At 41.2% G+C, this 22635-nt stretch overlaps 1 protein-coding gene across 1 annotated transcript in view; it reads left to right on the top strand.

The window, feature by feature from the left end:
- Positions 1-17628: 17628 nt before the first annotated feature.
- The window catches only part of FNIP2 (folliculin interacting protein 2), a 44350-nt gene continuing 39343 nt past the window's right edge, over positions 17629-22635 (top strand). Inside the window, exon 1 of the mRNA XM_075198167.1 lies at positions 17629-17968. Within this exon, the coding sequence (XP_075054268.1) occupies positions 17883-17968 (86 nt within the window). The 5' untranslated portion in view covers positions 17629-17882. The remainder of the gene's footprint in view (positions 17969-22635) is intronic.

Below are 22635 nucleotides of genomic sequence, written 5' to 3'. Positions count from 1 at the left end.
CATTCCACAGCGCTATTGTTGCTTAGCAACGAAAGAGTGTTCTGCTTGTCTCATAAATATGTTGTCCATAAAGTTGGTTGATTGATGAAAAAAACGACCAGCTTTGACGTCCCCACGCTAAACGCCGGGAGACGCCACTTGTGCGCATGCGCAAGATGGCGCGGCACATACTATTTATATCTGTGACATTAGATAGTCACATACTCTTATTTCCTCCTGATGAAGTCTTTATTCAATTAGACGAAACGCGTTGAGGACTGTTTCTGATGAGCCTACTGAGTCCAGCAGCATGTTGGTGAGCCTCCATCGATGTTTTTAATGGTTTGGCTTTTCACAAAGATACCCAGATAAGCTCTTTTGAAAGTGTTTTATGTAAGTTTACATCTGTATTGTTTTAAAATAAATGTGTGGATATACAGTATCACACTATGTGAGTTTTTTCTATCTTACAATTCTGGTTACTACTGAGAATATATGAAGTGTCAGCTCTGTACCCTAATCGCTGTGTGAAGCATTCCATTGACCTGAAGGGGAATCTGAGCTCTTGATGACGCAGGATACTAACAGATAAGCCTTAAAGATTTTATATCTGGTACGCATATTACATTGGCTTGGTGCTGGTACTCCAGAGTGCACTTTTTCTATTGATTCACTTAACACCTGTGTGTCTGTACCCACGTGGTGACCTTTATTTCTGCTACTTGGCACATCAGCCTGTATTGTAACATACAGTATTATACTATGTGGCGCCCCCTCCCGCTTACTTTGTTTTATATAAATATATATAATAAAAAGTTATGTTAAGTTATTTGTGATATAATATGTATAATTGTTGATACGGACATAACTAGAAATTACTGGGGCACTTACCACAATTTTGAAATGGGTCCTAGTTGCCTCTCCCCAGTTCTGCTCCATTAAGTTATACCCAGCCACCAAGATCTGTATCATTCCCACACAACAAACAATTGGCTTCTAACGCAAATTAACTTTAGTGTGTTTGTGTGGTAGTGAATTTAGACTGTAAACTCCACTGGTGCAGGAACTGATGTGCAGGGTTAGATCATTCTTTTTGGTAAAGCCCTGCATAATATATTTGCACTATATCAATATAAAAGATAATAATTATTTTTGATCAGTGGTGGTCCAACCAAGGGGATGTCTACGATGAGGCCACCTGTGGCAGCTATCTCAAGAAGCACGTTGTGGAACCAAAACTGTGTCAAAGTTAATTCCACAAAGGGGACATCCAGCTGCAATACAAATGCACCCATCACATTACACTGTGTATGGGGTTAATTTAAAGACCATAATAAGAGATTTTTCGTACTGATACACTACCATCAATAATAAATATAAAGTAAAAAAAAGCAAGTGTAGTGACATCTGAAATATGAAAAAAAGACTTTTAGACTAAAAATAAGTGATAGTTTATTATACTTTCTATGGAGTTTATTTTACTTGGAGACCCTAGTTAACTCCAGTTGTTCTATTGATAAACTTGTGTCCCTTACCTCTATTCATCTGTCATCAACTGTTGATACTTCTCTCTCACACAAAATCCTGTCATTCTAGCATGTGTTTACCTGGGGATGTGTGTGAAAGTTCTGTACAGAGTGTTCATTATAAGTATTGCAGCACCACCTATTTTCAGATACTAGAACAACACTTGGATATAGTACAAACCTTAATTCATATATCAGTAACTTAAATGAACTCAAGCCGATCTCATGTTTGCTTATGTCCTTAATCTTATTCATAATGTAGAGGATACTATGGTCAATTTGCCACATCTTTAAGTTGATAAATTTTAAGCCACCCAATGGATTTTTGTCATAAGGTCTAAGAGTGTAATTCGTATCCGTTTTTGCCTCTTATTTTTGTGTGATAAATATGCTTAATTTGCTCATTTTTCCACCATCTATGAAGCTTGTCAGTCACAACTTGTCAATCACAACTGTTCATATGATCAGAGATCATATGAACAGTTTGCACAATATGTCCATAGTAAAATATGTCTGGCTGCATTGATTAGCACTGCTACAGCACAAATTACTGCCTTGGGTTCAATTCAATTAATTTTCCATAAAGGCCAATATCTGAAGTTTGTATAAGATCCCCATGTTCAAGCAGGTTTCTTCCAATGCTCCAAGCTCCCCCTACAGACCAAAAACATACAGGTAGGTTAATTGGCTTCTGAGGAAATTTACCCTAGTGTTTCTGTGGTAGAGAATTTAAGGGTCTATTTATTAAAGGCATCTATTTATTAAAGGCAAATAATCTCTAAATCCTGCAAAAAGGGGATTTTTTTTGCAGGATTTAGGTATTTTTCAAATTTATCAGTATAATATAAAGCTATTGCTTTATTGTAAAAATAAAGCATTTTTTTCTGTATTATTATTTTATTTTTTCAATTTATTATTATTTTTTAAATGTGGTATATTTTCTTTGTAAAATCTGACACTGGAAGCTGGGTTTCAGTCTGCATTCCCAAGTAGGTATGGTCAGACCATTGCAGGATGCTCAGGCGGAGAAGACAGAAGAACGGTGCATTAGTGTGAAGATGAGAGACCCTCTTCAAGGAAGAGGACGAGACGATGGCATCTAGAGTAGAAAACAGAGAGCTCAGCAACATCAAAAGATCCGGAAGACCACCAAAAACAACTGTGGTGGTCATTGAGGTAGATGTTTTCCTCACATTATTGTTGATTAATAAGGTAGTTGGTTCATTATATAGGTATTCAATGATGCAATCAATTTCCTATCAAAAATGTTTTGTAAATGGTTCACAAGCCATCCTCCTTTCCGTTTCTAAATCGTCACTCAGCGTTGAAATGTAGAACAAATCCAAAGCCAGTGTTAAGTGTGTGGGCATATTTTTGTGGAGTCATTTCCTATTCTAATCTAAATTTTTATTACTCTGAAAACCAGGAAAGACATCAATGGCTCTGCATCTTATATCAACCATCAACAAAGAGATAAAATCAACCATCAACAAGGGGATAACATTTTTCATTTGTTATCTGGAAGTTGGGGTATGGTGTACCTGTTTATTAGATTGTCTGGAAAAGATTTGTCAGATCATGCCTCAGTTTATAACAATCACAATTGAGGCTATCAGGACCTGGAGATTTGAGTGTAGTGAGTTAAAGGTCTCTCTGACCTCTTCCTCAGTATTGTCTCCATTTTCTCCCTCTGTTGGGGCATGAGTCTTTGGAGCGAGGGTTCATGAGTAGTGATTGGGTTAAGAGACCATTAGTGAAGTAGCAAAGTACAGTTGGTAAAATAAGTGTTGAACTGTGCTGTTAATTCAACTTGAGAGGTATAAAAATTGCCCGGTAGCGGATAGTAATTTTGGTTATGAATTGTTGTTGTTGTATGAACAAATGTTCTGATATTTTCCTGACTTTATTACCCCATCTGTAAAAGTTAGTATTAGCAAAATCAATTTTTCTTTGAGCTTGTGGTGTAAGAAAAGCATCAAGAATCTGTTTATTTTTTACTGTAAAGAATTACAGTGTCTTCAATGGGATTATTTGTTTAGTTTATAAGATTCTTTTAATCTATTATTCAGTATGTGGAGTATGGAGTTTCTCATTATAGTCTTATTTGTTTTTACAAATATGCAATGATATGGCCTCACATCACCAATTTTTATGCCTAACAAAAAGGAACTGGGATGTCCCTATGATCTATATTATCATCCATTGGACGCATATAAATGATGTGGAAGGCAACTCGCGCAAAATTGTATTCCCCCATAGTATATGAAAAAACCTGAGTCAGTGATATTTTAACACATGTACAGTTGTAATAAGGTACAACATTCTTTTAGCAGGTGCAGATTAAAGAATATGTGGCCTATAGTTGATTCCGACCTGGCAGCATTCGATGTCCAGGAAGGTGGTAGGTAGGGCAGTAGTGGGTAAGAATCAGTATAGTGCCAATTTTAGACCCACTTTTAACTAGGGACCCTCAATCACACACACCTCTATCTCCCAAATGTGGTGGAGGGGCTCACCAGAAGAGTTGTCTTATATATAGTGACCCCTCTTAGGGAATGGGGGAGTGTGGCGTAGGAAGTTAAATCAAGAGTAGGAATGTGTGGGCTGTATTGTATGATCTCTGGGCCCTGGATACTTGATGGGCTCTTTTTATGGTGAAAACAAACTAGGCCTCCACAGGGGGGTAGTAACATCCAATGAATTGTCCCTCTGGTGGACAGTTAAGTAATGAGTAGCTTGTTAGTTGGTAGCAGATGGAAATTCACTGTGATTTTGCTCTGGGCCCAAAGTCACCCCTCATGGAATACAAATAAAATATGAAAGGCCTACAAATTCAGATTTAGCAGATAAAAATATAGCAGGTTATCCTTCAGTAAAAGACAGTGTCTTTTTACCAGTATTTGGCATGTGTATATAAGATAAGATATTGTGCCTGCAGACTTCAATCATGTGACACTCACTCTAGCTGTGTAAGGCCAGAACTGTACCTCCATGGATTGCAGAATAATCAGGTTGTTTGCAGGTCAATAGCCTACACCAGGCATGTCAAACTCAAAACCCAAATTGGGCCCCATAATCAAAGTCTAAGATTGTGTGGGCCGCAAGAAAAAGAAAAAGTCTCATATGTAATTTTTTAAGGTATATAATTAAGAAAGAACAAAAATAAAGTTTAATGTTTTCTTCCCAATGCCTGACAGTGCCCTCCATGCTGCTTTTGCTCCCCTTCAGCTGTCTCTCGTTTCACACTGCGCCCTCCATGCTGCTTTTGCTCCCCTTCAGCTGTCTCTCGTTTCACACTGTGCCCTTCATGCTGCTTTTGCTCCCCTTCAGCTGTCTCTCGTTTCACACTGTGCCCTTCATGCTGCTTTTGCTCCCCTTCATGTCTCCCATTTTACACTGTGCCCTCCATGCTGCTTTTGCTCCCCTTCAGCTGTCTCTCGTTTCACACTGTGCCCTCCATTATGCTGCTTTTGCTCCCCTTCATGTCTCCCATTTCACACTGTGCCCTCCATTATGCTGCTTTTGCCCTCCTTCATGTCTCCCGTTTCACACTGTGCCCTCCATTATGCTGCTTTTGCCCCCCTTCATGTCTCCCCTGTTTCACAGTGTGCCCTCTATTATGCTGCTTTTGCTCCCGTACACTTACTTTTCTATTGCATTATTCTCGATACGCACTGCAAATGTCGGGCGTGATGAATTCACACCCAACATTCAGTGCAAGGAGAAGGCAGGGAGGGAAGGAGAGGAGGGTGCCGGTGGAGAAGCGGGGGGTGGCAGACAGGAGGAGCACCTCTCAGCCTTGGCACCCCCCACCTTGCTTACCCCGCTGACCGTGTTCCCCCATAAAAATCAAGGCATTTTACAAACATTTGTTTAGCTGACCACTGCCCCGTCAGACCATGACTTTAAGATGTGAAGTGATAGCCCCTGAGGGAAGTCCGGAGAGAAGGACAGACGTGTGAGCGGAGATATTGGTAGGGGCTATTTCTTATTATGCCTTCTTAAAAGACCTGTAAGAAATTGCACTACAAATGAGTGAACAACAATTGTTTCTGTGTTCTTTTCTTTTAAGCATGTGGTAGTATCATGTAATCAATGTTACAAAATGTATGTCATGTTTTATTAGAATCCCTATGTGTTCTGTTCTATTTGTTACTACAAGAACAGTGTGCAGCAGCTAGTTCTCACTCGATATCTCTTTCTCCATTCACTCCATTCTCCTGGCTCCAGGCACCTTGGCTATAAGTAAAACTGTAATGTAACTATTAATAATACAGCTACTTATTGTTTATAGGACAATGAAAAGTGACAAGCCATTGAGACAGAAGCAGAAATGGAATTTTTACTTGCTTTGGTTTCACCGAGTATGGTGCATTTCCATTCCATAACCACAAAACATTGGGTAGCCAGGCAGATATGTTATGGCAAGCGGAATGCTGGTATCGGGAGATATTTTAGTGTTCAGTGCTAACAATAGTGGAATTTGTAGTGTTAGAGATGTGGGCTTGAAGACTCTTTTTCATAATAATTGCATATGCCTACAAATCCACCAGATGTGATCTCTTATATGTTGGGCTTTGTGTGGGGTGAGATATGAGCTAACGAAAACTTTGTAACAGTTCTCTTTTCTCAAAATGGGCTAACTGTAAACCAAAACTTCAGATCATATAGTGGAATGAGTTTGTTAATACATTTTTATCTGCAGTGTTATGTTGAGATATTCCAACATGTCATTTGAGCAATTTGGGCAGCTCTATAGTAACCCAGCAGACAAGTCACATTAAGGCCTCCATCCTTCTTTTTGTGGGTCGTAGGAAATCTAATTGTTAAATGCATTCATCCACTATATTATGATTTGTTACAGGGCTTTGTTAAGTTTGTAGCCTTGTATAATAAGCTGTGTTTTATATTATATTTTGGAAGTATGATAAACCTAATTTTATCAGTGAACCTCATTGATACAATCAAGTTCTTTGAGACTTCACATGGGGTCTAGACACCCCTAAACAATGGGCTCTCTAATGTTCTAACCAATCGGGAAAAAACCCCTCTGGATTGGTTATCTGCGGACAGGGCCTTGTTGTTATTAGCATTGTGGCTCCTCGTCACGCTACATAGTATTTTGTATTTTTAACATTTGCATTACTCTGGAAAACAAAAAAGAAGATAGAAAAAAGAAAGAGAATTCCTTTGGAATTAGGACTCTAGCACAGTGGAAAATGAGGGTGTCACACGGCGCTCATTCGGCTTCCATAACCGAAGACTAAGACACTCACCTGTCCCTCATTAAGCATACCTCAGCTCCTAGTGTTGGATTTGCACATGCACAGACTTAGTATCTGTCTGTCCGTTGCAAGTTTCCTATTGGTTCTTGGTTCTGGCTCTAAACTTGAAAAGGCACTTCCTCCCTTTCCTCTGGGCCTGTTGATCAATTACCTGCCTGATTAGGATCTTGCCTATTCCCTGTGTGTCTACTTGGATCGTCAGTGCCTCTGCTGTGTGTTGCTGTTCCATGGGCTGTACCGCTCAAGCTGCACCTGTCTCCACTGTGTTGCTGTTCCACGGGCTATACCGCTCAAGCTGCACCTGTCTCCGCTGTGTTGCTGTTCCACTGGCTATACCGCTCAAGCTGCACCTGTCTCTGCTGTGTTGCTGCTCCACGGGCTATACCGCTCAAGCTGCACCTGTCTCCGCTGTGTTGCTGTTCCATGGGCTATATCGCTCAAGCTGCACCTGTCTCCATTGTGTTACTACTCCACGGGCTGGACTGCTCAAGCTACACCTGACTCTGCTGTGTCGCTGCTCCACGGGCTCCTCTGCTCAAGTCGCACCAATCTTCATTATCATGCTGTCTGGATCATCTACTCTGCATCCATCCCTGTTGTCTGGCTGCACTACAGGTTGTATCTCCCAAGCTGCTTGATTTCATCTGCCTGTGTTGGCTGGACTGTTCCTGCTGCATTTGTCTCTATTCGCATAGCTTTATTACGGGTTATTCCACTTAGGCTGCACTTATTGTTATTACCCTGCTGGCTGGACTGTTATCTGTACCTCTCTTATTGTGCTGCCATACTGTGGTCTCAAATACCTAAGCTGCACTTGTCGCTACTATTCTGCTGCTGGACTGTTCATGCTACTACTATGCCATTATACTGCTAAGCTGTATATACTCCTGTTACACTGCTAGTGGAACTGTACATGTTACATTTTTCTCCTTGTGTCAATATATCAGACTGTTCTGTTTAAACCTCTAGTCATCATTAAACCGCTACTTGTATTGTTCATCCTGCATCTGTCTTCACTCCGTTGCTTGGTTGTAGAGCTGACATCTCAGTATCTCCAGTGTGTCTGCATACCACTTACACATACATCCCTGGGATCTCGCCTGACACTCCTGGTAGGGACCGCGACCTGCGGGCGGACGCCACTAAGCCCAAATCACCTTGCGGTGATCCCTGGTGAACACCATCCGTCCGTTAGACTCCGCGCCCTGTTGGGAGTAGCATCAAGTTGGGCAGGTCCAAGAATCCAAAGTATCAAACCGTGACAGTATCAACAGGCCATAATGGATTCTTCTGGGGAGCCTTCGGCCAAAGACATGCTTCAACATTTGCTCACCCGAGTTGAACAACAAGACGCGGGTCAGCGACAACTTCTGCAGTGTTTCCAAACACTGGCCTCAAGAATAGACTCTATTCAAGTTGCTGCTTCCACACCTCCTCCGCTTATCCCGGCACCTGAACCTCCTGTTCCTGAGATACCCACTAATTCCAACTCTACTCTCCGGATTCCGTCCCCCTCTAAGTTTGATGGGGATCCCAAGATCTGCAGAAGTTTCCTCAATCAGTGTTTGATCCAATTCGAATTACAACCTCAGAACTTTCCTATCCAGAAGGCTAAAGTTGCTTATTTAATATCCTTGCTTTCTGGCCAGGCCTTGGCCTGAGCTTCTCCTCTCTTGGAGCGTGATAATCCTCTCCTTTCCGATAGCACTGCCTTTATAGCTACATTTGGGAAAATTTTTGATGAACCTGGCCGTGTTACTTCTGCAGCATCAAGTATCCTTAGGCTCCGTCAGGGGCCACGTTTAGTGGCTTAATATTTCATTTCTTTTCGCACTTTGTCATCAGAACTGTGTTGGAATAATGACGCCCTGGTGGCTACCTTTTTGCAAGCCCTGTCCGCCAAAATCAAGGACGCCCTTGCTTCCCAGGAATTACCAACTACTTTAGATGCTCTAATTTCCCTGTGTAATCATGTGGTTCTTCATTTCAGAGAGAGAGACGCTGAAAAAGATAATTCTTGTCGTTCTGTACCTTGGACAACGACTCACTACTTTTCTCCAATTCCTGAGGAGGAACCTATGCAATTAGGACGGTCACAATAAATTGTGTATATATTGTGCCGACCCAGGGCATATGCTTAACAACTGTCCCAAGAAATCGGGAAATGCCAAAGCCTAATTTATTCTGGAGAGGGCAAATTAGGCAATATTAAATCCTCTCCTCAGTCAACCTTACCTACAGTGTGTTATTTTACTATTATATTGTATGGCCCTTCAGGCCCTATTCATTCCTATGACTTATTGGATTCAGGAGCTGCTGGGAATTTTATTTCCCTTTCTCTCGTGTCTCAAGGTTCCTTGGCTACATCCTTCCTAGAGCATCCTGTATCTGTTTTTGCTATTGATGGATCCCGTATTTCCAATGGTCTTATTAAAAGATGCACTCAGCCTCTTCTCCTGCAAATAGGAGCACTACATAAAGAGATGATATCTTTCCATGTTTTACCATCTTCCACTAGTCCAGTCATCCTGGGGCTGCCTTGGCTCCAACAACATTCCCCACAGATGGATTGGACCACTTCTCAAATTTTATCTTGGAGTTCAAACTGCTTCCAAAATTGTCTTTCACATGTTCATCCCCTGGCCTCTACTAGCATTTTGTCTGAAGTCAAGCCTAATCTCCATTCAAGTCAATATCTATCATTTCTGGATGTTTTTGACAAAACCAGTTCTGAACACCTTCCTCCTCATCGAGCATGGGATTGCCCTATGCCCCATCTTTAACCTGGCCAAATCCCTCCGCGAGGTTGGGTATACCCTTTGTCGCTGCCAGAGACTCTAGCCATGTCCGAATATGTTCAAGAGAATCTCCAACGTGGATTTATTAGACCTTCTTTCTCTCCTGCTGGGGCCGGGTTGTTTTTTGTTAAAAAGAAGGATGGGTCTCTCCGACCATGTATTGATTACAGAGGCCTTAATGCCCTCACTATTAAGAACTGATACCCCATTCCACTCATTACTGAACTGTTCGACCGTATAAAGGGGGCCAAGATATTCACTAAGTTAGACCTTAGAGGAGCTTATAATCTTATTAGAATCAAAGCAGGCAATGAATGGAAAACAGCCTTTAACACCCCAACGGCCACTATGAATACCTGGTGATGCCCTTTGGTTTATATAATGCCCCTGCGGTGTTTCAGAGCTTTGTTAATGAGATTTTTAGAGACCTCCTTTATGATTGTGTTGTTGTATATCTAGATGACATCTTGATTTTCTCCCAAAACATCCAGTCACATCGCCTCCATGTGGCGGAGGTTCTCTCACGACTTCGCAAAAACCAACTCTTTTGCAAACTAGAAAAATGCTTGTTTGAACAATCCCAGATGTCGTTTCTCGGCTATATAGTCTCTGGCACAGGACTAGAGATGGATCCAGAGAAAGTACAAGCTATAATTGAGTGGCCTCTTCCCTTGGGTTTTGAAACCTGTACAGCATTTTTTGGGATTCTCCAATTATTATAGAAGCTTTATTAAAGGTTATTCTACCATTGTGGCACCTATTGTGTCCCTCACAAGCAATGGTACCAACCCAAAATCCTGTTCTCCAGAGGCTCTAGAAGCTTTTAAGTTCCTTAAAGAAGCATTCTCTTCGGCACCAATTCTTCAACAACCTAATACGTTTCAACCGTTTTTTCTCGAAATTGATGCCTCAAGCATTGGAGTAGGGGCTGTTCTATCCCAAAAGTCTCACCTTAATCAGTTTCATCCTTGTGCATTCTTCTCTAGGAAACTTCTACCAACAGAAAAGAATTACGCTATTGGCAATAAAGAGTTACTTGCCATCAAAATAGCCTTGGAAGAGTGGCGTTATCTTTTAGAGGGAGCTAGATATCCTGTCACTATTTTCACAGACCATAAGAATCTTTTGTACCTACAATCTGCTCAATGTCTAAATCCTAGACAAGCTTTGACATTCGGATTACATTCAAACCTGGAGAGAAGAATAAACGTGCTGACGCCTTATCTCGGGCTTTTATTTATGATGCCAAGTATGAAGAGATAACTCCTCGTCCCATCCTGGACCCCAAGTTTCTATTAACATCTGCTATGACTTCTACCTGTTCTCTACCACCCGGGAAGACTTTTGTTCCAACTAATCTTCGAAGAAAACTTCTGACATGGTTCCATTCCACCCGCTTTGCTGGCCATACTGGAGTACGTAAAGCCACCGAATTGGTTTCTCGAAATTATTGGTGGCCAAAACTTTATCACCGACCTACCCCCTGGTAAAAGATATAACACCATCTGGGTTGTGGTAAATCGGTTTCCTAAAATGGCTCATTTCATTCTGCTCATTGGCCTTCCTTCTTCTTCAGTTCTTGCTATGCACTTCATTAAAGAAATATTCCGGTTGCATGGTTGCCCCGCTGAAATTGTTTCGGATCGCAGAGTCCAGTTTGTGTCTAAATTTTGGCGAGCATTATGTAAAGTTCTTGGCATCCAGTTAAACTTTTCATCATCTTATCATCCTCAGTCTAATGGGCTGACTGACGGTGTAAATCAAGATTTAGAGACTTTTCTCAGAATGTTTTCTACTGCTAACCAAGATGATTGGGTAGACCTTCTACCTTGGGCTGATTTCGTACACAACGCCCTTCATGAATCAACTTCTGCATCACCCTTTTCAATCGTGTATGGGACCCATCCATCCTTTTCCCAACCTTCAAGTTCCATCCACCGAGGGGGAAGGTCCATCTCAAGCAAGGGTACCCTCCACAGGCACCAGTCTTCCACAACTGGTGCACGGTCTGCCAGAAGAACGCACTCAGTTTCATTCCATCACAAACTTTGCTAGACAGATGGAAGGAAGGCAGGAAACATCTTGCAAAAATATGGAAGAGAGAGTCCTAGAACTGGTGATTCGGTAGACTGTTTGACGTCTGTTGTGGAAGAGGTACGAAGCTCCCGTAATGCCACCAATTCGTTATTGGAGCGACTGGTCACAGTCCAAGCCGAAATTTCAGCATCTCTTGACTTGAACAACACCTTTCAAGCGCGAATGGCAGTCGCAATGGAGCAGAATGCAATGCTCCATTATCAGCTGAATCAATCCATGGCACAGATGCATATGCAACAACAGCAACAGACAATGCATCTGCAAATGATGACAATGCATCTTATGAATATTAGTGAAGAGCTGAGGGTCCGGCGAGGCCAGGGTAATGGTTCACTCCCTTTACCCGATTGAAATATTTCTGGACTTGTTCCCCCAACACCACAGCCGAGGACGTCATCGGAACTGAACACCCCCGTGGTGGAAGTAAGAAGACATAAGTCAGCAAGGAGGAGATTGCTTGTGGAAGAGCCATGGAAGAGCCAGAAGTGGAAATCATCAACCCTGTGTCAGAAGAGGAAGAAGGGTAAGAGTGAAGAAAGTAATCTTAAAAAAAAAGGATACAATTTTTAATAGCCTCATTACCCGAAAACATATATATGTCATAGATAACATCAACCCCTTTAAATCATACATCTTTACTTCAAAGGTTTTTTTCTGTCTTTGTCTATCTATCTATAAGATGTATGCATGTAAATGTAATGCATTGGTGTATTTATATATATATATATATAGATAGATAGATAGATTATCCATACAAATTTTTTATTTCTAAAAAAAGGTTTTTCAACTTTTTTCATTAGACCCCAGGAGACTGTAAAATCTGAAGACCTTTTGGAACCACAGCAGGAAAGAACACCAGAATTATTTACTCGGTGAGTTTGTTTCAGTTTAGTGTGTTTTCTTGTTGTTATTTCACCTGTTTTTTTCCCGTTATGGAAGGGGTATGATGTGTCCAATGGACGATGATATAAAGACTGACAACCAATTACCACCCCTTCAGAAACACCCCCCTCCTCCTGCCCAAACCCCACCCTCCTCACCTCCTGCTCCCCCCTCTTCACCTATACAATAGCCCCCTGAAACACCCACAGCCCCGTCCATCTGCCCCCCTGCTTTCCCAGAATCCTCCACAAACTGGTACATGTTGGCGTTTTCCAGGCAACTTCCCAGACCTCCTCCTGCACCTCCAACTGTCCCCATGCATCCCCATCCTCCCCTGTATCCCAGTCCCCCTAAAACCGTGCAAATCAAATCTCCTCCTCCACCTCCAACCGGCCCCATGCGTCCCCATCCTCCCCTGTATCTCCGCCCCCCTAAAACCGTGCAAATCAAATCTCCTCTTCCTACTCACCCACTTCACCCAGTACAATAACCAGCACAATAACCATGATTACTAAGCATGGAGACTAAACTATTTTATATGCAGGCTTGTAATGCATGTCACATAAGTAATGGTTACATTTGAACGAATTTGAGCGCTCTCACCAGACAACATTGAAGTAGAGATGCTCACTGACCCCCGTGTTTTGGTTTTAGATCTGGATTACCTTCGGGTTTTGGTTTTGCCAAAACCGCCCTCGCGTGTTTTGGTTTTGGTTTGCTTTTTTTGACAAAATGCCACTTTTTGGGCTACGATCACATAATTTAGCTATTATTTTGTACCTACATTATTATTATTAATCTCAATAACACTAATATCCAGTCATTTCCAGACAATTTTTAGCACCTCACAGCTCACAATATGATTTTCATATACTTTCGCCCAAAAGACTGTGCTATAGCTCACCCCCAAATAGTTGCCAGTGTTCAGTGCTTCAACAGAAGTAATCGCCCTTGAGTTTATTTTTCAAAGTCTCCACTCACATTGTATTGTGCCATAGCATTATTAATAGGCCTGGCAGTGTTCTTTGAAGTGTAGTGACATTGTACTGTGCCATCGATATGGATTCCATCAGTCGAGAACAGACCAGGAGCACCAAGCAGCTGCTGGCACTAGTCCTGATGATAGGAATGCCTCTACGTCATCTGCTAAAGCCTATGTTAAAGACTCAGGTGCATAGTGTTTTTAAAGTGAGGGAAACCAAAATGTAAAAAAACACAATTTTCCTTGGTAAATTAAAAAACACCTGTAATCAAGTTAACTGCAGAAAAAAATTAAATTGCCAACATGCCAATACACACGCAGTGGCAAGGAGAGAATCAGGCCTTTCCTGATGAGGATGAGAATGGTGACTGTAGATTGCAGGCACTGGGATGTAGCTGAGAAGGAAGCTAGCTAGTTTTTTCTCCAATTTCCTCTAAATCTACTTCCCTCAGTACATATCATTGTGTTCTAGTACTTTTCTTCCTTTGAAGAATGTTGCCCTCCTTTACCTTGTTGAAAAACCCTTCATAATTATATATTTCAAAGTTTCTATTATGTCCCTCCTTCCCCTTACGTTTCTGTGTAGGCAATGACACTGAGACTGAAGAGTGACAATAACACTGTTGCTAACCCTTCTGTTTCTCTGTGAGCTCTGTGAACAACAGTGACAGCCTATTACATTCTCATTCTCCTATTTCTGGGTGAGCTCTGGTACAGTACAATGTGACTGAACAATGTGACTGAAGACTTGGAAGAACACTGCCATTAAAAACGCTGCCTAACTGCACTGGAGACTGCTAAGAACCCTGCTACCCCTTTAGTGTCTTTCTGTGAAATGGCGCCGGATCTCGTTTTCGGGCGTTATTTATAGAATGAAAGTCTTGCGAGATCCGACGATGCAATGATGATCTTTTGCCTCATTTCCGTGTCTGAACGCGCGCAACAGTACCGAGGCGGCACGGATACCCTAAGTTCGGGTGTGCTCGTTTTTTTTGGGAAACCGAGCCCGCCCATCTCTACTTTAAAGTAGTGACACACAAAGTATTTATATTAAAGTTAGGTCATTTTCATCAAATTAAAACAGGGACAGAGACAGTATGTCAATGCAATACATCTGCTAGTTTTTCACATGGTCGGCATTTATATTTTCATATGGGCAGTCTAATTCACGCATCAGCTTTAAATCTCTTAACGTAAGTACTAGTATTCTTCCTCATCCAGATTAAGGTCATTATCCTTTCTTAACCCATTCTGCAACCATTCTAGATGACATGTGACAGCTGTGTCCATGTGTTCTGTGGTTTTGTTGGCTCACTTCTACAGTACATATTCTACTAAGATTCCTGACTCACTTTACCCATCACAGCATCTGACAGCAGGTTTATAAGGAGTAATATGGCTGAGTCAAGTAATGTGTGTTTTGTAGGATTCAAAGTTGAAGTATGTGAATAAAGTTAGACAGAACTGGATGTAAGCACAAGTAAAAAAAATTAACTACCATTGTGATAATGCCCAATCAAAAATCTACACAGCAGTGCTATATGCTGCTTGAAGTAAACTGCTCTTCACTACAACACCTCATCGGACACAAAGAAAAGCAAGTAGACATTTTTATTGTATCTGTCTTGTCCAAGCCAAGGGGCAGCCTTGATATGTTTTATGGGCATCTGTCATATGCTTATGCAAATTATTGTGTTTTGTTTTTATTTATTATTGTAATTTATATATAGTCGTGGGCTCTTTTATCTAGAAGCCCATTATCCATATAGTTCAGAAAACAGAAAGTAATAATAGTTTCCTACACACAGACATGATCTGGGACTAGGGGGTAAATGTATCAAGCTGCGAGTTTCCAGAGGGTTTGAAAAGTGGAGATGTTGCCTATAGCAACCAATCAGATTCTAGTTATTATTTATTTTGTACATTCTACAAAATGACAACTAGAATCTGACTGGTTGCTATAGGCAACATCTACACTTTTCAAATCCACCATAAACTCACTCGCAGCTTGATACATTTACCCCAGGACTTAATTTTGTTTAAAATTATATTTATTTAAAAATGCTATCTAAAGAAAGCCTTATCTTCATTAAATGAAAAAAATGAGAACCTGACAGCAATGATACAATTGGTATTGCGGGGTGTTAAAGAGTAGTGATAGAATATCAGAATCTGCTACACATTTCAACTTTGGTGTACAATTTTATAGGCTTTGCCTATTTTTTAGTTTCTAAACCAACCTCCACTTTGTTGCTGAACAGATATATCTAAATTTTAGACTAACCTAGAAACAGGAGTGAATGTCTTACACATAATGGAAATGGAATTCTAAAGAAACTGACTTCTGATAACCATTTAGCCCAGTTGCCTACTGGCATTAAAATCATTGTTTTCCTGGCATTTTTTAATACATTTTGTATATAGAGATGTGCACACATATATATCCGACAATCTTACAAGGCATATCTTAAAAATGTGCTTATATATAATAATCATATTTCCAACATAAACATATATAAATTGAATTGCAGATTCATATACTCCCGAGCATAAAAAGTCTGTTATCACATATAACAATGTGGGGCATAATACAACATTTTATTGTCTCCATGAAGTTATATATTTTTTGTAAACTGGTGCTGGGCTGTCAGTCCTGCACAGTGTCGGACTGGGGCATGAAGGGCCCACCGGGGGGACTGCAACACTAGGGGCCCACCAGAGGGGGTGTGGTCAATCATAGAGGCAGGACCAGACACTAGAGGGGGAGTGGTCAATCCACGAAGGACAGCTAGCACCTTAGTGTAGTATATAAAAATTGACCACTTGTCACCCAAAGTGCCGTGACCATGCTTCCTTCTTGTGCATGGTCTCTGCCCCAGTTCTTCATTCAATGTTGGGGGGAGCCTTGTGACAACAATACTCTTGCACACAGGCTCATAAAATGTCTCTGTACCTTGCTCATAATTTCCTACTCTCTGATTGTCTAGGAGACTTTTAAATGGCAGAGTAGGCCACCCTTGTGGTTCACTTTCTTCTGAAGAGGGTGGGGCATGGCAGAGTTGTAACCTACAATTTTAGTGCTTGGGGTAACAAGGAAAAATGCCACCCCCTAGCCCTCAATTGTAACCAAATAAATCAGGGGCAAATGCTGGATTTGTAGAGAGGGGTTTCCGCACCACGCCGCCAGTGGGCATGACCAGCATGCATGGGGGCGTAGCTATAATTATAGACAGTGCTTGTCTGCTCTCCAACTCTTCCTATCCCCATAATATACATGGAAAATGCTGCATGCACTACTGTTAGGTGCACGCTGTTCTCCCTTTTCAAGCAGAGCCGTGTGAAGCGGTGGCAGGGTTCAGCCACCTCAATTATACAGTGCCCCAGGCTTGGAGGGGGGTTTCCATGCACTAGGAACCCCCGCCCCCCCTCGGTTTGCCTATGTAAATCTAAAACATTCAGAAACGGCGCACCCTTTTCAGCATTGCACCTTGGGTATTCGCCTCTCGCACAGCCCTAGTAAGGGCCCTGGGGCAGGGCCTTGATTACAAGATTCGATGCAATTATGCAATTGAATATGCATAGCGCATTGGTGCGCTGAGGGGGGTGGGGCTATGAGGACGCAAATTACATCATAGTACCCACAACGCCTATCCATTGTACCAAGAAATAGGCAAGTAAGCACTTATTGTGAGTAGTGGATATTGATATAATATATGTAGCTATGATATTGTTTTGTAAAAAGTCACTGATAGTTTTTATATCGGCATACATTTTGAGGATTCAACATTAACTGAAAAGGTAAAGGTAACTACTAATTTTTACAAATGTGTAACACTCTGCCACCAAAAAAAAATTGACAACTAAAAATTGTGAGAACATACAATTCATGTAAGGTGTTTACCAGGTGACTCGTTGTGTCTTGTCCTATGAGATGAATGAACCTAAGGATTCCTTTGTGTACAAGACTTATTACTTTGTTACTCAATCACTGGCCATATACTGGTGTGAGTCACTGACACGACATTGCTCAAGGAATTCTCCTCAAACATGATTTCCAGGAGACTCCATGTTACGTCAGATGCCGCGTCCTCCCTGTCTGGTTTTGGGAGAAGACGACTCCTGGATAGAGAGGGGAAGAAACTGATTGGCCCCTCCTGTCTTCCCGGGGCCCTCCCCAGTCACATGAGCCGCGGCTCCATGCAGGAGATAATACGCTGTACTACGAGGATGGCGGGCAGGACCGGGCAGGGGCTGCTACCGGCTCCGGTGACCGAGCTCAGTGTGCACAGGAGGCCGTGCTAAAAGCAGGACTCTCGGCGGGCTGTGTGCCATCATGGCCCTCCTTCATAGGATCTTCAGCAAGAGAGCCAACTCTACCTCTTTACCCAGCAGAGGTACCAAGGAGGGACCGGCATTCAGGTGATCACACATCATATGGCTTAATGAATCTCTGATAGTCCCTTGTACTTTCATATTACCAGGCGGATACATTAATGTATCACTCGTGAGGATAAGATGCAGGTGATGTATAGGGTTGATCATAGGAGGTTATGAAATAGATTATGAGGAACCTTCTTTAGTAACATTCGTGATGTCCAAGACGCAGCAGAAAGCTGCTATCCTACACTGCGATTTCCAGGCTACATAATGACGGCATGCTCGGGTTTCTCTCATATTTAGTTTCTTGTTCGCATCAGTTTTGCAGTGGTGTAACTCTTGCCTAATATTTATAGTCACGAGTGTCATAACCACTTCAGTGACTAGAAGCTTTTATTTCTTACAATTAATATAGTACTTCTGTAAGCACATCTATTCAATGTTTAGGTAGCATTATATTTAGGAAAAGAGATTTTTTATTTTTTATTTACTGCAGTTTTTTTTTTTCTATTGTATACTGTCAAATATTCCTGCTTTTGACGTTTATTGGTAAAAATGCTGCATATTTTGTTTTCACCTCCAAGAACAGTCTTATTGAACTGCAAAGAGTTAGTTAAAGGGATATAAATTACATTGTTCAGATGTTACACTTGTATTGTATAAGTCACTTAAAATTTTAATTGTTGTTTAGAGATCCTTTTAAATTCTGAAATTCTGAAATATGAAGTTAAAATACATTGTTCACTGTTAACCTGACCTAACACTGTAGATTTGTAAAAAAAACTAAAAATGAAGTAATTTCAGTTACTATAAGATTTCTGTTCCTGTGTATTAATCAAGCAATTAATTCACACTGAAATTCTTTGAAGTAAGTCTGCAATTGTGTCTGTCACTGTGTTTGCTATGTTAAAGGATTTCCCTCCATACCTGGCAACCATCTGCATTGGTGTGTAAAAAGCATGGTAGACTTGTTTACTTAAAGAGGTTGCCCACTTTTAGACAATCCCTTCTAAATCTTTAATTCCTCCTATGTATACGTAATAGTTAACCCTTTAGAGATGATGAATCCCATTAGTTTCCCCCAGGTAACCAGTAAGCACTCCATCGTCATATGGAGTTAGTCTACAGGTACATAGGGGCATAGGGGCATATTTAACAAACAGTGATGGTGCACTATCGTGCACTTACTGTAAAATCCATGGCCCTCTGGGTGTCACGCATATTTAAGAAGGGTGCATCGCAGCAGGTATCGTGGATATCTGCTGCTTTGCACTCCTTTTCTTTTTTGGGAGCAGTTACCATTCTACAGTATGGTGACTGCTCCCAACTGCAATCTAACAAGTTCTGACAAATTTTTGAAGCTGGCGTACATTATCATAATTGAAAGATTTCAGTGCTGTCAGCTCTGCTCCGAAGAGTAGAGCTGGACAGGCCATGTGTGGAGGGATCACATGATCCCTCTCTGTCACTTACCGCTCGCTCTCTGCAACTATAATTGCAGAGACAGAGCGGAGATGTCTGTGCCAATTCCTGAGGGTTTCACTCTGCACATGCGCACTGGAGTCAGAAGAGGAGCCCCGTTCATCGCATGCTGCTTCGGGAACGAAGAGGCAGTGGTTAGTATGTTTTCCACTTCACAGGAACAGCAGTTTTTCGGAACTGCTGTTCCTGTGTTGCTTTTTTAATAAATATGAGAAATAGTTCAATCCTTATCAATGCGATAAGGATTGAAAACTATTTTTCATATTTTGCGAATGTTGATAAATGTGCCCCTAAGAGTCCTAAAGTAGGAGAATAAACACTTTAGTTATTTCATGTATACTATTTATCTTGATAAAAAAAATGGCACCTGACATATGTCAAATAGTTTATAGCTAGTAATAGCTTATGAGTCACTTTTACCTTTGCAGTCTGTGTCTGGCCCGAAATGCAAAATGTAGACTTAACCTCATGTGTCAAACTCCCATTGTCCCATAGATTGTAAGCTTGTGAGCAGGGCCTTTGTCTGTTTTACACAGTTTGTTTATTAATTTACTATGTTTGTCCCCAATTGTAAAGTGCTACGGAATATGTTGGTGATATATAAATAAATGATGATGATGAAAGTGTCTTTACTTGCTCTCCAGTTGTAAGAAAGCTTCTGAGAGTCACAAATGGCTCACTGAAAGTTCATTGGTTCAATAGACTTTTTATTAAAGTATGATTTGTAAATGACTAAACCACACAAAGAGAGAAGGCTTGTGACTTTCGGAAACTGCAAAATAAACACTCTATGGCTAATGACACTGCCTTGGAGTGATGGAAAATGTATATCCTCCTAAGCAGCGGTTTGAAAAGTTTGCTTAGCATTGATATGTGACCTATAGATTTATTAATGTATTTTATTTGAGACATTATTTGCTTCTGCCATGTCTGGACAAATACTTAGTCATGTGGCAAATAAAATGGGCTGATCAGTGTTTGTATAGTCTGAAGAGTACTGCACACACAGGCTGATGGTTAGGACCACCCTATTAGCAGAAGCTCTATAATGTGGCGTGTGGCTTACCATGCATTTGCAAATTTGTGCAATTGAGAAACCTGTATTTTTATGTACCAGTAGAAATAGCAACTCTTGTACTGGTTATAAGAGTGTGCTGGGGGATTTTTGATCAAAACTTATCTGATTGTTATAAGATATCACATCTGTTTTCAGGTTGTTGAGGCATACCCAGTAAGACAGGTCAAAGGTCAGGGCCGGAAACAAGTAGGCGTATACCGATAAATGTAGCCAGAGGCTGGACCGGTAGCAGACAGCGTATTCCAGTAAGCATAACCAAAGGTCATGACAAACCACTGACCTGCAAGGCAGACATCCAGCAGCAAACAACCAAGAAATGTTTGCACAGTGTCACGAACGCCCAGCCTGTCCCAGATACAGCAATCTGTATTGCAGCTGGCCGTGACTGGTGTTAGCTTAGTTACTTAACAATGAATACACCTTTTCTACCACCACAAAGGATTTATTATAGTGTCCTTACATTCACCAGAACCACTTAATAATGTTTCACACTTAAATCACATATGTAGCATGAGCCTCCCTGGGCTTCGTAAATTCACAAAGACTCACGGAGAGTACGCTAGATAAAATGAAAAATGTTTCCAAGGCTTATTTACAGAAGGCTATAAACAGACATAGAATATGTTGCACAAATGAGTTTCCGAAAATAAAATTGGAGATAAAACCAGAATCCCTACTTGCAAGTTCAGGAATTGGCGTGGGAGCAGTGCACATTAAGAAGAATGGCACATTTCAGTCGTGGTAGACCCTCCTCAAAGAAATAGACAATCTGATGTCTGAAACAAGGAATTTTTAAACAATTTCTTGTTGGTTCTTTACCCCCCACCTTAGGAATTTAGTTTGTCAATAAAGACAAATTGATCTCCCAAATGTCAGAGCTTTCTGCAAGTAAATTATCGATCACTTAGATATATGTTTTGGCACCTCAGAGAATCTCTCACCTCTGGTCTTTCTGCCTGACTAAGTCCAACTACTCCCAGATCTGTCTCTGGGCCTGGCTACTTTCAAAAGACCATTGACCCTTGCCTATGTCAGACTCGGTTCAGTTAACAAAATACACTTTTGGAAGCTTACATAAAATATTCAGTGTTATACATAGATTCAACAGACAATAACAATCAGCCATTTAGATATAATACATTTGTCACACACACAGCATAGAGGATCAGGGCAGCATGAGAGCGCTTTATAGAGCAGGGAGTCAATGAGGACTCTGCTACCAACCCCAAGCCAGCATCCAGAACTGTGGTAGTGTGAAAGTAGGCTAGCTGCCTAGCAACCCGCTGCAGTTGGACCGATGAGGGTAGCTTACTGCCGAGTAAGCCATTGCCAGAGTGAGGCATACAGTCGTTTGAGACAGTCCATGCCCCTTCTTGAGAAGTGGTTGAACCCCAATATTCTAGTTTATTTGGAAGCTGTCTATGAAAAATATCTCCGCATAAAATTTCTTTGCAGGAGTAAAAAATCTTTTCTCTGGTCCATAGCTTTTCCAATGAACTAAATGATGAATCTGTTCCTGGATCCATTTGGAATCCAAAATCTTCTACACTAAGAAGTCTTATCAGCGAAGGCGTATGGGAATGCCTAGGCCTGATGTTTTTAGAAACCTATACCAGCTTAAATAAGGAACAATGAAAAGTCCTAGGAATTTTTAATGACCTGGGTAGAGCTAATTGAAAATAGAGAGAGATCACCTTCTTAATAATCTTGAATGGGCCAATGAACCTAGGTCTGAAATGACATCTGTAACAATGCTGTGTTAACTTTCCTCCAGATGGATCTCATACGTAACCACGTGTTTCTCCCTTCTGGAAGGTTGGAGGGAAGAAGATTAGCAAAAGAATTGGCTTTAGGATGTAGATCATGGGCACAAAATAATGGAGAGGTATTTGAAGAAGCACGACAGGAGTTATTGTAGACAAACTCAGCCCAGTTATAGTGTCATTTGGAAATATAACACCTCTGATATTGTTCCAGGAACTGATTTATCCTCCTAGTCATGTCATTTTTCTGAGGATGATGGCAGAGGACAGGCTCAAATTAGTGCCGAGCAGGAAACAAAATGACCTCCAGAATTGAGCAATGAATTGGGATCCACTGTCAATAACGATATCTTAAGGCAGTCCACATGTTGAACAAAAGGGAAGCC

The sequence above is a fragment of the Mixophyes fleayi genome, chromosome 1 (genome assembly GCF_038048845.1).
Source record: "Mixophyes fleayi isolate aMixFle1 chromosome 1, aMixFle1.hap1, whole genome shotgun sequence".
NCBI classification, from domain to species: Eukaryota; Metazoa; Chordata; class Amphibia; order Anura; family Limnodynastidae; genus Mixophyes; species Mixophyes fleayi.
Note: the sequence above shows the minus strand (reverse complement) of the source record. Positions and strands in the feature narration are given on the sequence as shown.